This window comes from Clavelina lepadiformis, chromosome 5, assembly GCF_947623445.1.
Source record: "Clavelina lepadiformis chromosome 5, kaClaLepa1.1, whole genome shotgun sequence".
In the NCBI taxonomy this organism is placed as follows: Eukaryota; Metazoa; Chordata; class Ascidiacea; order Aplousobranchia; family Clavelinidae; genus Clavelina; species Clavelina lepadiformis.
In genome coordinates, this window is record NC_135244.1 from 13472296 (window position 1) to 13493586 (window position 21291).

Here is a 21291-nt window from a genome sequence, read left to right on the forward strand (position 1 = left end):
ACACCAATCAATTATGTTATGATACTTTTTAGTTTAATTTGGAATGGTGAAATAAACTCTTGCTTCTCTTTCCGAAATGTCTCAAAAATGATTATAATTTGATATATAACTGGAGATTGTTATAATTTTTACAGGAGAACGCTGATTAAAGTTTTTTGCACTTTTGTCACTGCGTTTTGCAGGTTAGGGTGACAAAAAAGGGATTCTTTAAGTAGTGTATGTGCTCAAAGTCTTTTCCATCTTCAGCAGTGGTCTTGGGCTCAGTGTCACTTTCATAGTTGTTTTCATCAGTAACAGCTTCACTTGTTGTAAACATCGGTGTCTTACACAGAACACCATAGACCAGGGCTTCCCAAACTTTTTTGCTCGCGACCCCTTTCAAACTTCTGAAGTTTTCCGCGACCCTTCATGTTTAAATTGATTAGCAGTGCGAAATATACCTTTGTCATTAGTGACATTTATTGAGATGCAAAGACTGAATTCAAGCAACCAGTACTCAAAGCCTACTTACTACTTTACACATATGTAGGCCACTGGAAACAAAAAAAGCTCACACATTTATTCAGTGTGATTGGTGCGACTGCTTTCTGCTACAAAGCAAGTCCAGCCGTGGCTCAACATCTGCTAATGCTGGTCTCAAGGCGGTTTTAATGTTGATTAGGCTGGAACGATATTTTGTTTTGATTGTATTTTGTACTTCGTGTAAAATTGGTATACGCTCTGCGACCCCTGACGTTCGTTACGCGACCCCTTGCCGGGTCGCGACTCCCAGTTTGGGAAGCCCTGCCATAGACTGTTAAATGGATCGCGTGGGCATAACAGGTAACATAGTGAGGGCCAGTTTCTTTTTCAAATTTTACCATGATGTTTGCCCAAACAGTGGTTGTTGCCATCACATATATGGTTACATACAGGTCAAAGCATTCTAATCGTTCTTTTACTAGTGTGATTGCCTTAGCTGCATTCATACTCTCTTCAATGCGAATCAGACCCAGTGATCGAAAGCCACTGTGATTGCAATAAACTCCTCTGGGACAAGCTTTTAAATTTTTTCATTGTTTTTAATCACCAAATCCCAAAATTGTTTGTGAGATCTAAGTAAATGATACCCATCAGCTTTGAATGCTTTATGTATTCGTTCACTTGAGGCAATTTATTTAAACGTTAGTAGGCTACATCCACGGCAGTTAACACCTTGACAGTTAACATCCACAAGAAGATGCGTTCGTGGCAAAAAATGCGTTCTTGGACAACAACGGAAAAAACCCTGGCAACAGAAAAAAAAACACTTTTGTGGAAAAATGTATTCAAAAATTTAAAACAAATAAATGAGGCAAATATTGCTTGACGCCTGGAATGAGATTAGTGAATCAGGCTTTGGCAGTCAATTTGTTAATTGATTAAGTAGTTCATAGATGCCAAGCTTTTGAAACTTTGGTTTTGGTTGGTCTTTGTCTGAACTTTTTGAAGTCTAGCTTTGTATAACTTCACTGCTATTTCAAGCATTGAGTTCACATTACTTATCAGTCCCTTTGTACTAGATCCAGGAATTTTTAGAACAGTTTGACACAGCTTACATTTCGCTTTCTCTGTATCTTTGCAGTGCAATAAATTTTCCCCAAACTCCAGACTTTCTCTTGGAATAGACATAAATGAAGCTTTGTTATTTTGAGCTAATATTTTATTTTTCTGAAGAAGTTTCTAATAATTTTTGTGTTAGAAACAACAGTACTCAGAGCATTAAAGCACCGATTAACTACCAAATGCATTAATATACTGTACATTGTTCCAATACTGCATAGTGAATACATGTTGCGATTGTTTAAAACATTGTTATGCGACAATTAGTAATTGATATTATTACAACACTATGATGTCATTTGGAGAGACTCTGTTGTAAGTTTAATTGTTGTTTTGTATTTGGTTATGGAGTGCTCCTGTGTTGAACCTTGGACCAATTGCACGCAGGGCTTAGGAGTGCACCTTTATTCTTAACAAGCTGTTGTGTTGTTTCGTGCTTTGTCTTGGGCTTGCATTATAGTAGCGCTTAGTTTGAGTTACATATGATTAGATCTTTTCTTTAGTAATCTCTGTTATAAATATGTTTCAGATTAAATAAAATTACGTGTTATGATACACAAGTTTTCTGACCCCTAATCCCAAGACACTTGTCTTGAAATGTAAAACCAACCACGTGACTATGTCAAATAATTATTATAATTAATCATAAAAAACAACATGGTTAGGCTTTTAGACGCCAGCTATATGTCCAAGTTGTGACGAGATGATGCAAGTTGGAAAAATAGGTTTGCAGTTTGCAACTATGTGAATTCCAAAACAACTAAAATTTTAAACCCAAATGAAAGACCAAAAGTCTTTACTATTACCTAGGATACTTACTGTGATTGTTAATTGTTAGTCTGTTTGAGCGAAGGGCCAATCCCTGATCTGATTGTCTCAAAACATCTCAATAGAAATCTGGGAACAAAAAAATTTGTAAACCATTTTAATTTGGCTGTATCTTTCTGATTCTTTTGAAACTACCTTATCCATGCAAATATCTTAAGACTACTAGCTATGTTTTAGACATATAATTTTAAAAGTTTTTGGTTTTATTTCATTAGAGATATTTATAATTTTGTATTATTACAGATTATGATGATTAGTTAATTATGTAACAGTGTACTCGAAGACAAACATATTTCAAATTAAAGGAGTGGTATAATTTTTTCCAATAGAAATGTACCACGATAAATATAAGCTTTGTTAAAAAGTTTGTTTTCTGATCATTCTACATTTGACCAAAAAAGTTGACTTATGCTCCAGTTTATGGGTGAAAAAGTTTATGATCGTTACAACACCATCAGTGGTGTAGTGGAAAAGGATCGCCGTTCCCCTACTTTTTCTTGCTTTGTTTTTATTTATTCCCATTTTTATATATATACATTTGGATACAATGCCACATCTGCTTGACAGCGAACTCCCACCTCTTTATTTGGAATACACCGCTGGTTGCAATGCACATTTAGGTGGTATGTTTATTGGCGTATATTTCTGGTGTGCTTAAAGCACACTTACTAATAGATGCTCTAGTTCAGTTTAAATGATTTAAAAGTTAGCTTAATATTTAAAAAAAATATTTTTAGATGTAACAATTGCTCCGTAGTATTTGTTTGCTTAATCACTGCAGGTGCAAGTGCATTTCATTAGTACTTCTTAAGTATATATCTGTTCTATAAAAAGTTTTTGGGTGCATAATGAACCATATCAATGAAGCAACATACCGGTGATTAATTACATTAAATATATCAGGATTGAAAATGGGTGATTGGAAAGAATGGACTAGTAGTAAAAAAGGTTAGTTTGTATTTTATACCTGCCACATAATAAATATTGTTAAAATAATCAAGAATAGTCTTATTTACTGTTTGTATATAATGTGTAACTGTATGTACTAAATTTAATGCTCAGAAATTTATATTGTTTCTGTATGTACTATATTTAGAATGCAGGATTACTAAGTATGTACCACTGTCTCCTATTTATTTTATAAATGGTAACAGAATTTGATATGTAACTCATGATATTCTGAATGTGTTCTGCATATGCTATATTTCAATGTACTAGTGTTACAGGGTAATACAAGCAGTTTTATTAAGATATTCATTTTTGACATACTGGTCTAGAGTAGAATTTGGTTAATACATCCACCTCGGGTCCGGCCAATTTTATAATTTTCAATCGGTGGAAAGTCTTTCTGAGACGGTTATCTTCTTCTGTTTAGATATTTGTTCATAATCGGCTAATTGCTTTTCCACACTAAATTTTCATTTGTATTAAGTCAGCATTTGAACATAATAAAGTACTGTTTGCCTGTATGGGAAATCAAAAGTGAATAGATTAAGCCATGGCTGCTTGTATTTATTGGGTTATTTATAATGAATGAGAAAATTCTATCGCAAGCAATTTAGATGTAGCAACTAGCAAGTGGTTGATTGTGTTAACGGGGATGTAATAACCAAGTCCGAATTCTGCTGTATTAACACATGTTTTCTAGTATTTGCATGCAATCCTTAATGTTTGTATTCTATTAGGATCCTAATGCAATTGATAATAATATAGCCTAACTAAATTTTGGTTTGGTGACACTTAATCACGCGACACATGATCACTTGGGCAGTTAATTACACGACATTTAATCACACATTTACAGTATCGAAAATTGCATGTCTACACATGGGAAATGTCAGCAACTGCACGAAGATAAACTAAAATTTCACTTGACAGATAACGGTCAACTGTGTTTTGCACGCGCAGTTTCAGTGCCTTGTACCGCTTTGGAATAGAAGGTTGAGTACCAGCCATTCCTTGCAGAAACGTTACACGTTGCATTTGAAGGTCTTTTTCAATTCCCTGTATGAAAGTCCACAATGTCGGGTGGTGGCATTGAAAAAGCGCTTGGAGACCAAAATGCCAACCTTCGACTGCATTCGTTCTTGCAATGCAACCTGCCCCGGCTTCGTAATGATTCCAACTTTCGATTGGAAAGATGGCTGAGCCGTAATTTTCACCACGTCCCGGACGTCGTCTGCCTCTGATATATGTGTGTTCGAAATATGAAAGCAGCTCAGGCATCTTCTCGTGATCGGGCATGCTATCAGCTAAGATCAGAAATGACTCGACTACGTCAGAGGAAGGGACCATGGCTAAGGCTGGTAAACACCGAACAGCTGTTCTTAATTCGTCATCAGACTCGTAGTCACATTTCATGCCAATTTCATTAACTTTGCGCAGGACGCTTTGCGTAAGGTGAAAATAACAACTCCTAACATTTGCAGTAGGAAATGCTGTGCGGAAAGCACTTACTGCGGTAGTCTCAAAATCGAGCAAAACGCATTCCGGTGCAGCAGTGGGGATCATTGTTTTAATTGCATCAAGGATGCGATCGTACGTTGCTCGCGTTTTATTTTCAACGAGGCAATAAACTGCTGCAGGAATAAGACCCGGAACAAGTTCAAAATGTACTGTGTACAGTTGAAAGAACAAAGACGGTACAACCTTTAACGTTCCATCAGCTAGCCACAATTTCGCTCTGGCCAAACCGTCTAGCAGATCCCTGCTACCAAGAAGAATCAGACGATTGTTTCCAGGTCCAGAGTCGTGCAAAATCATGTGCTGGAATGTTTTTTGTATTGTGAAATTAGTATCCATCGGAGACTGTAGAGCGGCCGTACAGTATGCAGTCTGCAGTTTGCGACGTTTTCTCTGCAAGGTCCGCTTCAAAGATTGCTTTTTTGGTAGCGCCATGAGTACACCTGGTTCCAAGTCTCTGCTTACAGACCCGATGACGTTGCTTGTACTGGCTGACAGTTCACCCATATTCAACTTCATTTGACTGATAGCCTGTCTTGCCAAAGCCGACTCTTTGTTGCCGCCGTGGTTATGTTCAGCATCAGCATCAGTTATGATTTGGTCTCCTTCGGTTGTTATACGAGCTTGGCACCGACTTTTCTGGTAGAGTTTGCAACGCCACTGAATGGTTCCGTTTGCGTACTCACGGTGTTTGACAAACTCGTACTGTTTGTGCAGCACCGATTGTCTCCCTTTCGATGTTAAGCTAAACTGCACTGTCTTATTAGTCATAGCAATGTCCGTTAAATTAAGATAATCTCGATTTACAACGGTAAGACAGCGGCAGGTCCTTCGATTGTTATACGAGCCTGGCACCGACTTTTCTGGTAGAGTTCGCGTACTGTCGGCGAAAAACTGTCGCGTGATTAACTGTCCACGTGATTAACTGTCCACGTGATTAACTGACCACGTGATTAAGTGTCGCGTGATTAACTGTTCAAGTGATTATGTGTCGCGTGATTATGTGTCTGTACACCCTAAATTTTTTAAAAGGTGTAATTGAAATTTATACGGTACTTCTATAAAGCTCATTAGAATGTCAGCAAAGAATTTTTTTGAAAAATAATCGGTATATAATGAATTAACATACAACTTATGATACAAGTTAGGTTTGGTTCTGCACTTGTGACTTTGGAAATATTTTAATGGAATAACTTCCCACAAAATAACATGGATGGTTATTCCCCTTATCATTCAAAGGCGCAATATTGAGATTGTTAATATTTTCCAGTTTTACTCTGCTGCTGATATTAAGCGTATTAAGAAATAAATGGCCTATATCTGTATTGTCGTGGTTGTAGCCTATTTCTTATTAACACTAGAAGGACGGGGCGCGTCAATTGACACATTTTCAACCTAAGTGCATCTATAACTTTTAAGTGGTGCATCGCAAAACCGTGATATTTCCTGACTTTTCCTACATTAGTGTTAGGTAACTAACCCATGAATATGAAGTTTTTATTTTACCGGTAGAGATAATTAACGTGGTCACTACCTAGAAGGACGGGGTGCGTCAATTGACGCATTGTTACTTCACAGTACAAAAACCAGTTCTCGCGATAGAGAGCATCGTTTTCTTTCTGCTGATAATTACAGGTTTATCGAATTAGGTCACAGCTGCCAACACAGAGGTGTGACAAACGTGTCGACAAACTATGCAAGTCGACTTTTCCGCAAAACAGAGTAGTTTCGTCACAAGCGCAGCCTAATTTCGGAATTTTTGAAGTTTATCGAAGCGTAAGTGTAGTAAGAGTTTCTTAGTTAGATAAATTAGATGAATTAGATAAATTCGTCGGCTTGGTGGTTGCTCGTGGCGTGATAGGAGGGCGCAACTTCCCTGTGAAGAGTTTGTGGGGGAGGTCGTGGGGATGTCCGATGTTTTCCCAAACCATGGCAAGAGACAGGTTTCTGGAGCTCATACGATTCCTTCGCTTCGATCTGAAGACGGAAAGGCGTAGGAATCTATTGCATGATAAATTTGCACTCGCTTCACAACTTTGGAACAGTTTTATATCAAACTGCCAAAAAGCATTCATTCCACAGTGGAAGATAACTGTGGATGAGCAACTATTGCCGTGTAAGACACGCTGCAAGTTCATCCAATATATGGCCAATAAACCAGACAAGTTTGGTCTAAAGTTCTGGCTGGCAGTTGACGTTGAAAACAAATATTTATTCAACGGTTTTCCTTACGTTGGAAAAGATGACGCAAGGAGCCCCCACGTGAGTGTGCCCACCGACGTTGTACTGAAACTCATGGCTCCGCTTTTTGAAGGAGGTTACAACGTCACTTGCGATAATTTTTTCACCTCACTTGACCTGGCGTTGGGACTTGCGGAAAAGAAGTGCAGCCTCGTAGGGACAATGCGCCAGAACAGGAGAGAAGTCCCGGAAGAGTGCAAGAAGAAAAAGGAGTTGCGTGAAACAGAAGTGTTTAGGCACGAGTGCTTGTATTTTCAATGTGATTGCTTTTGTTAATTAAAATGCACAAAGCGGACATGCGATAGAAGTAGTTTTTTCGGAGCAACAGCACAGTTTTCTCAACAAAAAACGTTATATTTGCGCCGTTTTGACCTTTTGCGTCAATTGACGCACTCTGTCCTTCTAGGTATACGAAAATTGCCGTCCTTCTAGTGTTAAACTCCAAATAATGTACATCATAAACTAATTTAAATTAAATATAAGTTATAAAATAAGTCATGAACATTTCACAGAAATTTCTTGATAATTATGAAGTTTCTGTTTTATTCTTGCTTTTATTGTGTAACATTCTGGTGTATTCGGTTTTAAGCATTTGCAGCAAGCCTGCTATTTTTTGTGTGGCTTACGTAGTTGCATTTTTTTCTTTGGTGTGTTGTAGAAACTGAGTTTATATTTGCTTTTAGTTCAGTAAAATCAAGTTTTATGTTAAAATATATGTATATAATATAACAATAATGGCGGATGTTTTGTTCTTCTCGATTTAGGGTTTTTTATTGATGATGAACCAAATGATTGTCCAAATGATTGGATCACATTAAATGTTGGTGGTAAAATTTTCACCACCACCAGGTAATTAACATGAAATTAAATCTTGCTGCCGAAATTGTCAGCACATGGAAATATTGTATATTGATGTGTTATTTTTTCTCCAGGAGTACGTTAGTTGGTCGACACCATGACAGTATGTTGGGGAAAATGTTTCAAGATGACAGTAAGTTTTAAAACTATGGATAGTTATTATGGCTTTTGAGCAAGTCTTAATGATAGATTTAGACTGAATTTTTATATTGCATAAAATAAGATAGTAGTAGCGTAATTTAAAATTAAAGCTTTTGGTTGTATAATACATTGTTGTTAAATGGTAAAATTGTTAGGAGAATTTTCAGAAACTTTTCATAAGTAACAAACAAATTAATTTCTATCATTGGCAACTATTAAAGTCAAGTTTCAACATGGCATTCTTATTTATTAGGCACATTGTTTAAGAGCATGAAGGCATACCTTATAATGATAGTGATAATGATATGAACCAGCCAAGTTGTAAACTATGATTTAATCATATGCATAACCATAAGCTATGTTATAACAATATTTTATAGGTAAATGGAAGCACACAAGAGATAGTACTGGTGCCATAATGATAGATCGTTCACCTTTGTATTTTGAACCATTATTGGGTTACCTGAGACATGGTCAGATTATCTTGGATTCAAATGTAAATCCTAGAGGTGCAGTGTTTGTTACTATTTTTATTTCTTCTAACAGCCAACTACTTGCAAAAAGTTTAGTTTTAGATTGTTTTTCTTTGGACTGGGAAAATTTTACATCACTTAAACCAGTGGTTCTTAACCTTTTTTCTATCAAGCCCCCCTTCAATAATGGTCATTTGCCTCGCGCCCCCCTAGATTTTAAATAAATTTCACTATGACAACCAGTGTTGCCATAAACAAAAGTAAAAGTCAGGCATGAGCATTGCCACAACGCATAGCGCCGTAGCCTATTATTTTTATTTCATTGTCATTTGTGAGAATGAGAAAAACAGACAGAAAATCTTTTTTCTCACTGACTGACACTTCTGACAGGGTGACAGTGCACTGTGCACAGCATGGTGGCGGTTGCCTTTGTTGTTGTTTCGTCAATCATCTTTTGCACCTACTGTAGTTAGCAGTTCTATTTATCACAAACTTCTTCTTCGTCAAATGAGCTAAAATAAGATAAAATACAAAATAAGACGAACAGCATAGGTCGTAGGACATTAAAGAAATTAAAAAAAATTGAAATTGTTGTAGAGCTCGCCCCCCCCCTGAGAGATGCTTAACGCCCCCCTGGTTAAGAACCACTGACTTAAACCTTATCATATTTTCTCAAAAAAGAAAAAAATCTAATTATCATAAATTGAGCAATAAACATATTATCTACTTGCATTTTTCTGGACCCATTTTATGTGACCTGTCCATATTCACTAGAATTACTAACAGGATTAGAGATTATTGTTAATGTTTTTTCAAAACCATCGTAGCACTGCCAGTTTTTTTTAACGTAATATAATTATTAGCTTACAGTCTAACCACATTTAGATTTCCTGTTATTGAATTATAATTATTACATAACACCGAACTGAATCTCTGTTGGTGCAGTATTGTCTTCAAACTATTTTGCAGTGTTTTTTACAAAAAAATATGTTGGAACAATAATTTTACTTAGTCATCTTCACAATTTTTACTAAAATTTTTTGTGGATCATAAATGTCCAATGCATGAGATACTAACTGATTTAACACTGAATGTACAGGTGTGTTGCAAGAAGCTTGTTTCTTCGGGTTAACTGCACTTATTGATGAATTGGAAAAACTCATTGATGTAAGACTTGATTTCTGCTTTGTGTAGCAAATCTGAGACACTTGTGTGGTGATATTGCTTTGCAGTATAAATGTAAACATACTTATATACGGCTTTCTTGTACAATTTTAGTTTTTAATGTGGTTTTGAATTCATCTAGACAGCATTGTGCATTAGAATGTATCTTTGCACTTGTTCAGAATACAGTCCCAGAACCCAAACTTAAGTCTTTTCTGGAGATAATATTTGTGTTTGAAAAAATTTAAACGTTTTAAAGCAAATTACTCTTCTCCCAGAATATCACTAACATCCATATCCGATTTTTAAAACCTATGTTTTAGACCAGCGTGGTCCAACTGTTGGCCCGCGGGCCAAAGTTGGCCCGCGAGCACCGATTTTTTGGCCCACGAACTGATAGTCGCTATTGTCGAGGAAGAACCTCGACCGCAGATGTCACATTGATCAGCATTTAATAGCTAAGTAGCTAAATAGCTAAGCTCTTCAGTTCGAATTTAAAAACATTGGCCCGCAAGATAAAAAAATGTTCTGATTTTGGCCCGCGATGAAAAGAAGTTGGACCACGCTGTTTTAGACAACAAAAACTTGGGTAAATATATGTCCAATATGAACAGTAATAATGATACTGAAAATGCCACATAAAGATAAGTAATTTAAATAAAGTAAATGCCATAAGTTGTACTGGTGAATTTTTATTGAAAATATCCTTGATAATGGTATTGTATATACTTACTTAGTTGTTGATAAATAATGTTTGGTTTTGGAAAACAATTGATTTCTGGTTTGGAATTTCTCCAAAAAATTGCTTAAGTTTAAAGTTGGTTTGAGTTTTAAGGTACTCGAGTTGTGGGGTAGTATTGTATTTCATTTTCAATTAGCTGTTGGAAGTAGCTAAGTTCTGACCAGACCAGAAATGACAAATTTTTATTGTTTCAAGTCTAAAATTACTACTTTCAAATCTTGAACTAAAATAACAATAGATGTCAGTACCGTACATATTTTTCAATCTTTTACTTCAACAAATAAATAATTTTGTTCTTTTAATGTGTAGCAACAAAGACAAGAATACAGTGAACCCTTGACACGTAGCATGGTAGTCAAAGCGCTTCTCTCAACTCCAGCAAAATGTGAACTACGCTTTCAGGTATTTTTTATAAAACCAAATATAATATGCGTGGGAGCATACCGGTATGTTCAAACTCTGTTTTGTAAAGTAATATTTCTTAAACATTCTTCATGTCTTCATTCAATAAACTTTTTTATCTTTACAACATGTTTTTAATTTATTCAAATATGATATGTTGAAACAAAATGCCATTTTCTCAAATGTTTGTCAAGGTCATTTAAGTTATTTGTTTTACCCTGTTCGGATTTATTGATTGTCGTTCATTACGTTTTTAATGTTTATTTACTTTTGTTTCCATCAGTTTTCAGGTATCTACATGTTAATATTAATGGCCAGTTCCTGTTTTAAGGGTGTCAACTTTTCTGGAGCTGACCTGTCACGTCTAGATCTTCGTTATATAAATTTTAAGCTTGCCAACTTGCGCAATTGCAATCTAAGTCAAACAAATTTGTATTGTTCTTCTTTGGAACGAGCAGATTTATCCGGTTCAATAATGGATGTAAGTAATAAGTACATTAAGAAACTACCGTAAAGACATGCAGTATACTCTCATTGTTTGATAAGAAAGATGCACCATGATAAGATGTTTATTGTTCTCATATGATAAATACATTGCCATCACATTCATATCTCTATCATAAAATTATTTTCCATATTAGTTTGTGCTTGTTTTTACATCAGTCTGTCTTCGCTTGCAGTTTACTTGTTATAATTGTTATTACCATTACCACTAGTTGTCGCCCTTAAGTCACATTGAATTGTATATCTAGCTGTTACTTTCAAGTTAATGAAAAGGATCAGATATTTACCTAAAAAGATTTCCTAAATCGGCTGTTCAACACATTAGTATCATTGTTGAATATTTTGTTTTAAATTGTATTGAAACCCTTTGCGGTGTTTTAACTTACATCCATATTTCTAGTCAAGTTTCAATCAATAATAATTTTTTATAATCATGTTAATTTCCAATTAACTTTAGGGTGCCAATTTGCAAGGTGCAAGAATGATTTGTTGCAATGCTGAAGGTTGTTCGATAAAAGGATGCAATTTTGACGATCCATCTGGCCTAAAGGCAAACATGGAAGGTTCATTTTCACTTAATAGTTCAATTGCTATGTCTTTGTTGACTGTTGTACTGTTTACTATAAACATACAGAAATTTATTATAAAACCGTAAGACATCTTTAGTTAGCTGTTACATTTGTAATTGACATTTACTAAAGTAAACAATAAATTGAATGATAGCCGGCAACTATGTTGTGTTTAGGAGCTAATATGAAGGCAGTGAACTTAGAAGGCAGTTTAATGGCTGGAGCTAATCTTCGTGTAGCTACATTGAAAAATTCTAATCTGAAAAACTGTGACCTGCGAAGTGCTATTTTAGCTGGGACAGATCTCGAGGTAAGAATGAGATCAAACTATAATCTTGTTTGATGTGTAATGTATTTCAGTTTAGCCATTCTCATTAACTCATAGTTCACACCCAACAGCATTACATATTTCAAACACAGGTGGCCCATTGATGCTCATTGTACACCAGCTTAAGTTAAAAGCCTTCAGAATGACAAACAAACATGTAAAATTATATATTGCAATGATATTTTTGAGAGAAAATATTTGAACTGAACTTTTTTACTTAATGTGACATTTTATTGTCTTCGAATTATGTTTGTTTTGAAAAGAAATGGTATATTCAAGCTTACTTAAGTTAAATACCATATCCAGTTTCAATTAATCAGGAGAAAGACACTAGTGTCTAATAACAAATGTCTGATTTGACATGTACCCTTTCAGGGTTCCAGTCAGTAAATGACAATAACCAAATAGAACAAAGTCTTGTTTCACAACCAAAGTGCGGCATCTTTTTGGTGTTATGTTGGATCTGTCTGTCTTTGACCAATGATCATATATCGCCATTTTAAATATGTGCTGAAATATCAATGATTTTAACATGGTGTGGAAATCTTAAAGCCGTTGCCATTTTATTTTTGCAAAACAATCACAGCGTTGAGTGCCATGCTGATGGTAGTAGAAAGACCATTCACGTAAAATCCTACGTTTGAGCAATGAGATTTTTTCATTAGAACAGTGTAATACGAATGAGCATGCTTGTCTTTGTTTTAATTATGACTCAAAGGAAATCATCTGCTACCAATTATCAGCAATACATCGGGCACGCATCACCCCTTTTCAGGGTGTCATGCTTTAAAGTTGCGCTTTCCCACGCTTTGTTTTACGTTGGTAGCGGTGAGCATGTTCAGGCTAAGATATCAAAGAACTTCACTAATCGTTTTACATTGTACTTAAGCTCTGGCAAATTTTAGCGGTTGCTTTGCCTACTGACTTGTAAAAGATGAATTGGAGCTTTGAGTGTGATAAGTTTTATTAAGAAGAATGCGATCCTTGCACCGATACCTGCCTGTTTCGTTTTCATAATTACCACTGTTTTACGTCGATATCTTAACTTCGTAATGTTAAGTGTTACTGATGTTTTTTGTTTTCCAGGATTGCGACTTAACAGGCTGCGATTTATGCGAGGCCAACCTGCGTGGCTGCAACGTGAAAGGGACCAAATTTGCTGAGATGATTACTCCATTACACATGACGCAGACTGTACCTTAAGAATGCACGATGCTTGCGTTTGTCAACCACTGGTGCGCTTAAAGTTAAGAAAAAAAAACGTTTTGATTGAGTGCATTACCTGACGTGACGTATATATTTTCGCAAACACAAGCATTTTTTTGCTTCAGCAATTCCCGCTTAAATGCCAATGATTTTGGCATAACTTTCCCATTACGGAATGTAATTCGCGAAAAGCCGAGGTATTACTTTTAATAAATCCGCCTGCCACTTGTGACCGTTCGTTCAACTTATTAGTTTTGTGTTTATATTTTGTGGTTGCTCGATCACATGCAGCTTAATACGCGAAATGCCTTCGTTCATTCTTGTTTGTTTTCGAGCTTGTAATATTTTGTACGCCGAACTGGTTTTTAGCGTGTCAATCTTGATTCTACAAACTAAGTGACACGTGGATGTGGGTATTAATGTTCTAATTATGTACTTTACGCATTTTTGTATTTGCATTCAGTGCTTTCGACACTTCAGTACAAGATGTATCATTTGTAGTATTGAAAGTACAATTTTGTCATCACGAGTTTTGCTTCGATCTTTTAATCGCCACAGCACTCACTCTAACACAGAAATCACGCTTCAGTCGTACAAGCTATAGCGATTAAATAACATACAATAACCTAACTATTTTAGGAAAAACATAATTACTTGAAATCAAGTTCACAAAATAAATATGCTAGATTAATTTGATTATTATTGTACGTCGTACTGTGCAAAAGCCACGGAACGAAATAGTAAATCAAAACATTTTTCAAAAAGCCACGCTTAAAATCAAAGAGTAATGGCAAGCTACAGGAACTTCAATGTCGTAACCGACTCACAATTAAACACAAACTACAGTCTTTAAATCTGTGCAACAGGTTGCGATTGTAAATTTTTTATATCTTTGAGTAATTTCGATGGATGAGGTTGTTAACGCTGAAATTGAACGGGTGTGGTACACAGTGCGAGCCGTGTGATGATCGACCTGCTGGTGCGTAGGAATTGTGCACTTGAGGATTTTGTGCCATTGCCATAGCTGACGCACTTCCCACTCCGAAACCACTAGTATTAGAACATCCTGGACTTGTTGGGGTGCCAGTTGGCGAGGAAATGGCGCCGTTTCCTGTTAAACCGTATCGTGAACACGCCTCCATAATGCTACCTCCCCCTAAGCTTGGGCTTCTTTGGTTAACTGCTGGGGTCAGGGGACTTCGCGCGTGGCTGCCATTTTCAATCGAGTCAACCGAGTGCTGTTGCTGGATCTCCGGCTTCACATGCATGGTTTGACTTACCATGCCGTTTGTTTCTTGGCCGTAGATATTGGTGTTCTGCTGCTGTTTCACCGCCATACCACCAAGGCCAACAGATGTACTTGTCTGCTGATGATGATGAGAAGCATCGTGCTGGTTTTGTAGAGGGTTTTGACTGCTGACTATACGGTTGTCCTGATGGTTATGCCCTGAATTCATGAGCGATATTGGTGGAGGAATCTGCGGAAGATTGAAATCTGAAGGTCGATCCATTGAGTCTTTGCCCAGTAGATTTTGGTCACGACGTTTTCTCTTCCTTCTGCAATAAAAACAAGGGCGTTTTAAATTTATGATTTACAAAACAGTGTTATAGGTTATTCTTGCAAACCAAGAACTATGGCTGAATTTAGTGTAAAAATCGAAAAGAAAAGCAAATTCGATCCTCACGAATCGGTAATCGCATGTTTTGCCATGAATAAAACTCCGGGATTTATTCATCACAAACTACAATTTATCAGTCAATCAAGTATTCAGCTTAAATGCTTATATTGTCTTTCATGGCTTTTAATCAACGTCTTCAGAAAATTAGTGTTACTTTGTCTCGTAACAACACGATATTAGAAGTTTTACGCAAAATTTGAAATATTGACCCTGTTCGCTTTCGTAGTTGAGCACGTGTAGCAACAGTAGCATCGTTAAGTCGATTGCACTTGATGCTAATATTTTAAGATGTGTGAAGCAAGTCAATTTAATTAACCAGTGTGGAAGTCTTGCTGAATTAAAGATAAAATAAGAAACACGATATACTTTGGCACTCTTAAGGTTAACTTTATATTTTTTGACACGAGCTTTCGTAAGCATAAGCTTGCTTCTTCGGGTGTACTGAGAAAATCATTCAATTCAATCATTCAATTCATCATTCATTCAGGTGTACTGTGAATTAAAGCTAATATAGGTTTTGAGAAGTGTGTCACGTTTTAGTTTACTGTTCGTTACTCACGGAAGATGTGTTTGTAATGATTATGAAAAGTCGGTGGAGGTCGAAAAAGTTTTAAGTGGTGCGGTAAGTTAAAAAGTTTTGCAAGAAATATTAGGCCTACTTCGAACAATGCATATGACGAGCTTGTAATTATTTTTTCGCTGCTGCGCGTTAAGTTTGTGGATTACCTCACACTGGTTGAAAGTTTGATGAGTAGCGTACCCCTGTTTCAAGCTGTGACAAGTTACTGGTAAGGTTGCATAGTAATTTGACAAAATTTGGAGTTGACACGTTTGTCTTTGCTTTATTATCATTGATAAGTGCCGGGCTTTCATTATATTAGATGAGGGTCTATGCCAGACGGCTCTAACTAAGCAATATAAAGTTGTAAACAGTTGTGAAATAAGTTGTGACAAATCAATCGATCTGAATTAATTTCGCCCGTTTATTTCTGCTTATTGTCTTTTTATGTTGGAAGACACTGACACATTGAGTATTTGTTATGGGATTGTTCCAGCTCCGAAGTAAGAATTTTTGTATTCACGAATGTTTTGTGTGCTCATCTTGCGCCATGCGATGTGTAGCAATATTTTAAGGGCTTGAAATGAAGACGTCTAAGCTTGCCTAATGCGTATGTAGTATTCTTCTGCCTTGGCTGATCAAAATGAAGCAAGAAATACTGTGACCCAGAATTCACATACAGTATTTTGTTTTATAGGCCGTCACTATTTCACCTTAAAAATTGTACGTTTGAAGCTACTTTACTAGTTCCTCGATAATCTTACTCGGAAGTTATAAATAGTAACTTGAATCTGTCTTCTAAAATCTAATCTACTGTAAATCTAACTTCAGTTTAATCTTATATAACGAAAATCAAATTTTCTCTAATCAATTTTTTAATCCAACTGCCTATCTAAGATCTGAGGTAATGGGCTACGAGACCTAGTTACGGTGTTCGGTAAAATAGTTAGTCTTCTGTTTTAAGTTAAACGTTTTAAATTTTTAACCACTTTTCCATTGTTGCTGGTGTTCGGTAACAGCTGAACGTGTACGGTATTATTGTTTTTAAGGACGTGAAACTGTGGTTTAAAAAGCGTAAAACATTGTAGACTATTGATTCCTAAACTATGCGCAGTGACGTGCGAGAAGTGACCGGCAGCACAGAGAAAAAAATTTAAAATTTTTTAAATGTATGTATTAGAAGTGTAATGGAGCAGATCAGAAAATATATATTATGCTTTGAAAGGAATGTAGCCTACCCTACCACAGGCATACCATATTATCAAGGCCGAACATAAAAGTGAATTAATTAAGTGTATTGTATAACTACAGTGTATTTTATTTGACGATTCGATGAAGTGGAGAGAAGTCGCGGCCATTAGCTGGTAGAGTTTCCACCCTGGACCACAATTATCGATATTCATTAAGCATGTAAATCTTTGATCATTGCACATTTTGAAAGTTACAGTAATAAACTTTAAAAGGTTTGCGTCTGGGAAAATTTGTTTAAAAGTTGGGGCAAGTCCCGACAGAAGAACACAAAGCATAAACCGGGCGAGACAGCTATGCACAATCTAAAACTTGGATTCCAGTCCCATCAAAATCGCCACGCATGGTAGCTTGGTATGTCCATGATTTCTTACTCCTGATTGTTTCGATCCTAATTAATTTTCAACAATTGTAGAACGTTTGCAGTGTGACTCGCTGTGTTTGCATTACGTCATTATTATATCTGTTGTCTCGAAACCGTGCAGCCGATAGAATTGTTTTAATAGAAACTGAACGTTTAAAAAGCTTAAATTGAACTTTGAAAATGAATACTGTAATTTGCTGATGCACCAAAAGACATTTTCCAAAGGACGCCGTATTTTAAAAAACGTTACTACTGTTTTAGGCTATACGGTTTTCGGACCGTTGTACTTAATTAGACTTCTTTTCGTGTTTATATTATACTACAATCGGTAACTAAACTGTTTGTTGATGTGATCAAAAGAAATTTTTCATAGAGTTATTTTTCGCAGTCACTGAAATTTGACAGAAAACTGTAGCCTGTTGTGTAGACTGCATTTTTATAATCTCGTTTAGGCCCAAGCCCATTATGAAAATTCAATCGCGAGCGCAAACAAACAGTTTGCTTTTAGGTTCAATTAGTATATCTTTCCGGTGGTTTCTATTCCAGTAGGTACTGTTGAAGCTAACCCGTAGATTTTAAAAGTAAAAATTTGTTTTATTTTAATGCTATATTTAATTGTAAAAGATCCGTCTATGAAAGCTATAAAAATATTGCAAAATCTAACGGAAATACTAGATTGTGTTTGAGCAACCGAGTTTTAATGCATGTGGTGCATAAATTTCTTTTCTACGGTTGTAAAAATGAAGTAATAACGCAGAATTGAGCCCACCTTCCCCTGCGTAACTTTAAGACAAGTAAGAAGTCTATATTTGAAATGTAGTTTACAATGAAGCCTTTGTAAATCTACTGAATTAAAAAAAAATGCAGTTCTTTTTAGCACATAAAAACAGAATTTTATCACCATTTTTGATTGATAGTCGCATACAGTGCTCTTACTTAGAGATTCTTCTTTTATGAAATGGTCGGTCGAAAAATGTACATCGATTGATTTTAATATCAACAAGAATTTATTACTGATTCATTTATGGTTTTTCAATTTTAAACAAAATTAAAGCTCCAATATGCCCAAAACTTGCTTTAAATAACAGCCATAGATTTCTACATAATATGTGCTTTCATAAATCACTTGTGTATGTCTTAAATGAATTAATACAGAGAATATATAGGTTTCGTTTGAAGTTATTTTGTGACATTAGTGTTAGAATACTCGAATCTAAGGGGGAACTGATTGTTTATGTATGTGTTATGACAAGTGAAGTTCTGAAGAGAATTTGGGTATTTGTTAGTTTTAAAACCTAGGCTCCTAAATGTGAAAATGAACATGAATTTCGTTTATGCGTCCTCAAAATTTGAAAGTAGTAAAAATCGTGCTGATCTAGAAGATTTAAAGTAGCATCGCTCTTTTTCTAATTAAAACATAAAATAAATTTCCCGTTTGTACTTGTTCATGTTTTGACCTAACCATTGAGTTATTAGACATTATTATCAGTACTAGAGATAATTGTTTATCATGGCATAAAAAGTATTCTAAATAAAACACTGCAAATGTTCGTTGAATAGTTTTTTATACTTTTTTTAAACAAAAATGGAAAATTCCAAAATTATTTGTGTATGGTTAGAAGGTATTTAAACAGCAAAAATCAAACGATCATTAAAATTTGATAATCACCAAGAGTTTCTCGTAATACAAAAAAGGATTCATTGAAAGATGTTCCGAAAGCTTTTTCAGCGACTTGATCTTGTAAGGTAAATGACGTAGTGAAGCTTCGGTGGTAAGTTTAATAACCGAACTGATGTTTATACGTTATGGCGGATCTGGTTGATTGAGAGCAAGGAGATAATATCGTTTGCGCACGTACATGTTTTTTTTGATTATCACATTTTAAGATCTAAATCAATATGCTCATTTTTTTAAACAAATGTTTTATGTTTTAAGTGTAAAAAAAGAAAGTTTGCGAGCAGGGAATTGATATTACGCATCTGTAAACCTATAGCTCCCTAAATGACATTTTCGACCGTTTAATCTTACATGTTATTGCTCGTAAGACTGTTATTTCACTTTCAAGCTCTATCAATCTTTGTAAGCTTTTTCCCCATCTATATGCACTTGGTTGTTGCTAATAAGCTTAGATGCGTGTTTTCTTTGTCCTCTCAACCCATTAGTTCATTGCCATTGAAACAAAATGGCGGACCCGTTGTACGCGTATAACTTCGATTTTGCTCACCTGAAATTTCCGTTGTCGAACATTTTCTCGCAGTTTGGATCAAGAGCCCAATAATTTCCTTTGCCCGGATCGTCTTCATCCCTGGCCACTTTCTTGAAGCAATCGTTTAACGACAAATTGTGCCGAATGGAGTTTTGCCAGCCGGCTCGGCTTTTCTTGTAGAAGGGAAAGTTTTCAGCAACGTATTGGTAAATCTGGGAAAGCGTTAACTTCTTCTCTGGAGAGTTTTGGATGGCCATGGCGATGAGTGCAGAGTAGGAGTAAGGTGGTCTTACCATTTTAAACAGCTCGGATTGGCTTGAAAGAGACAGCCAAGCAAAATCGGAACCAAATCCGGGAGCACCGAAAAACTGCCGTTGTCCGGCAGCAGCAGCAACCGCCGCTGCGCCGTAGGTAGCGGACTGCATGTACGAAGTCGCCGGATTGTATGGATTTCCTCCAGCCCCGGCTGCATTTAGCCATAAGTGATGGTTAAAAGATGCGCCCGATGGATAGTCTAATGTCGGATAATGATGGCCGGTGGCGGCGGCGTGAGGTGCACCCCGTGCCGCAACAGCTGCTTGAGCGGCGATCGCATTTTGATTGTAAAACGTGTCATGAAACATGGAGCCACTTCCGCTTCCTCCTGGCCCATCAATCATGTCCTGCTGGTTGTTTCCGTGATGGTGATGCGGCTGAATTGAACTCATCATGCTGCGGCGGAGATCAGGAGTGGAAAAATTGTCGAAGTTATTGTTTTCCGCAAAAAAATTTTTGTACTGAGCTGTTCTTTCGTTGCAGGACAGCATAGATGTTTACTTGGTTAACTTTCTCCAGAAAATTCAGAAATTTAATGATTTCACTTAATACTTTGAATGTAAAAGTGCCCACTCGCCTAAAAGAACCAAACAAACAAACAATTGTAAGCGTCGGTTACATTAAGATTTTACGACGTCATAGCAAGACTTCGATTTCTCTCATTTAAAAAATGGGACACTTAGTAAATTTTACTGTCATATTCAGTGTTTTTTGAAAACAAACACAGCGAAGATGCTTGTAAGACGTTAATTTTTTTATTTTTAAATGAATTTAACAGAAAATTTTTAAACGCTGACATTTTATTGAAAATCTAATCTTAAAACCAATTAGTCTCAAGTATATCTGCAGTAATCATCTTCAAAATGTATCTTATACTCTCTTATCTACCAACTATTTTTATTTGATCTTAATACCAAACATTCATTCACATTTGATATATTGTAGCAACAAAATTTTCCACCTGCACAAGGTAAGATTCTTAAACGTGCTCATTCAAAATTTTCCTATTTAACCCCAAACCAACTGGGGTTGCGGTAACAAACTTTAGTTAAGTTGTTGGACGCAACATCTCTCACCCGCGTATGCTTCACTTTTCGACAACCATTCGATATAAGCGAGTGCTTTTTCGCAAAGCTCGGTTGACGTTTTTCGTCGTTCGCTTGCCTCGGCTATCTTTCGACGTCATTTGTCGTGCGACCGGTAAACAGTTTGGGTCATAAACATCAAAATTTCCACAAGTTTTTCTTAACTCTGCTCTTTTAGCAGATCATCAACACTTCTTTTGCTAAGTTCACTATCAAACTTTGCTAATTCAGCTATAACTGTACACTGGTTACACTTATCTTTACAAGCCTATGTCGCAACCTGCGTGGTTTAGTGTCTTTGCAAGTTTACAAAACCACGTATGTTGGAGGATGG

At 36.1% G+C, this 21291-nt stretch overlaps 2 protein-coding genes across 2 annotated transcripts; one reads left to right on the top strand and one right to left on the bottom strand.

Annotated features, from left to right (window-relative positions):
- The first annotated feature begins 1356 nt into the window (after positions 1–1356).
- Positions 1357–14029, top strand: LOC143459448 (uncharacterized). The gene is made up of 10 exons (XM_076956616.1): positions 1357–3357; positions 7878–7962; positions 8046–8104; positions 8493–8621; positions 9685–9752; positions 10801–10893; positions 11225–11374; positions 11855–11960; positions 12143–12276; positions 13381–14029. The coding sequence occupies exons 1-10, from the start codon at positions 3321–3323 to the stop codon at positions 13495–13497; spliced, it is 978 nt and encodes a 325-aa protein (XP_076812731.1). The 5' UTR covers positions 1357–3320; the 3' UTR covers positions 13498–14029.
- Positions 14030–14038: 9 nt separating this feature from the next.
- On the bottom strand, positions 14039–20445 carry LOC143459447 (uncharacterized). Its single transcript, XM_076956615.1, has 2 exons — positions 19576–20445; positions 14039–15057 (listed from the first exon to the last, which is right to left on the bottom strand). Exons 1-2 carry the CDS (start codon positions 20361–20363, stop codon positions 14385–14387), a joined length of 1461 nt encoding a protein of 486 aa, XP_076812730.1. The 5' UTR covers positions 20364–20445; the 3' UTR covers positions 14039–14384.
- Positions 20446–21291: the final 846 nt, after the last annotated feature.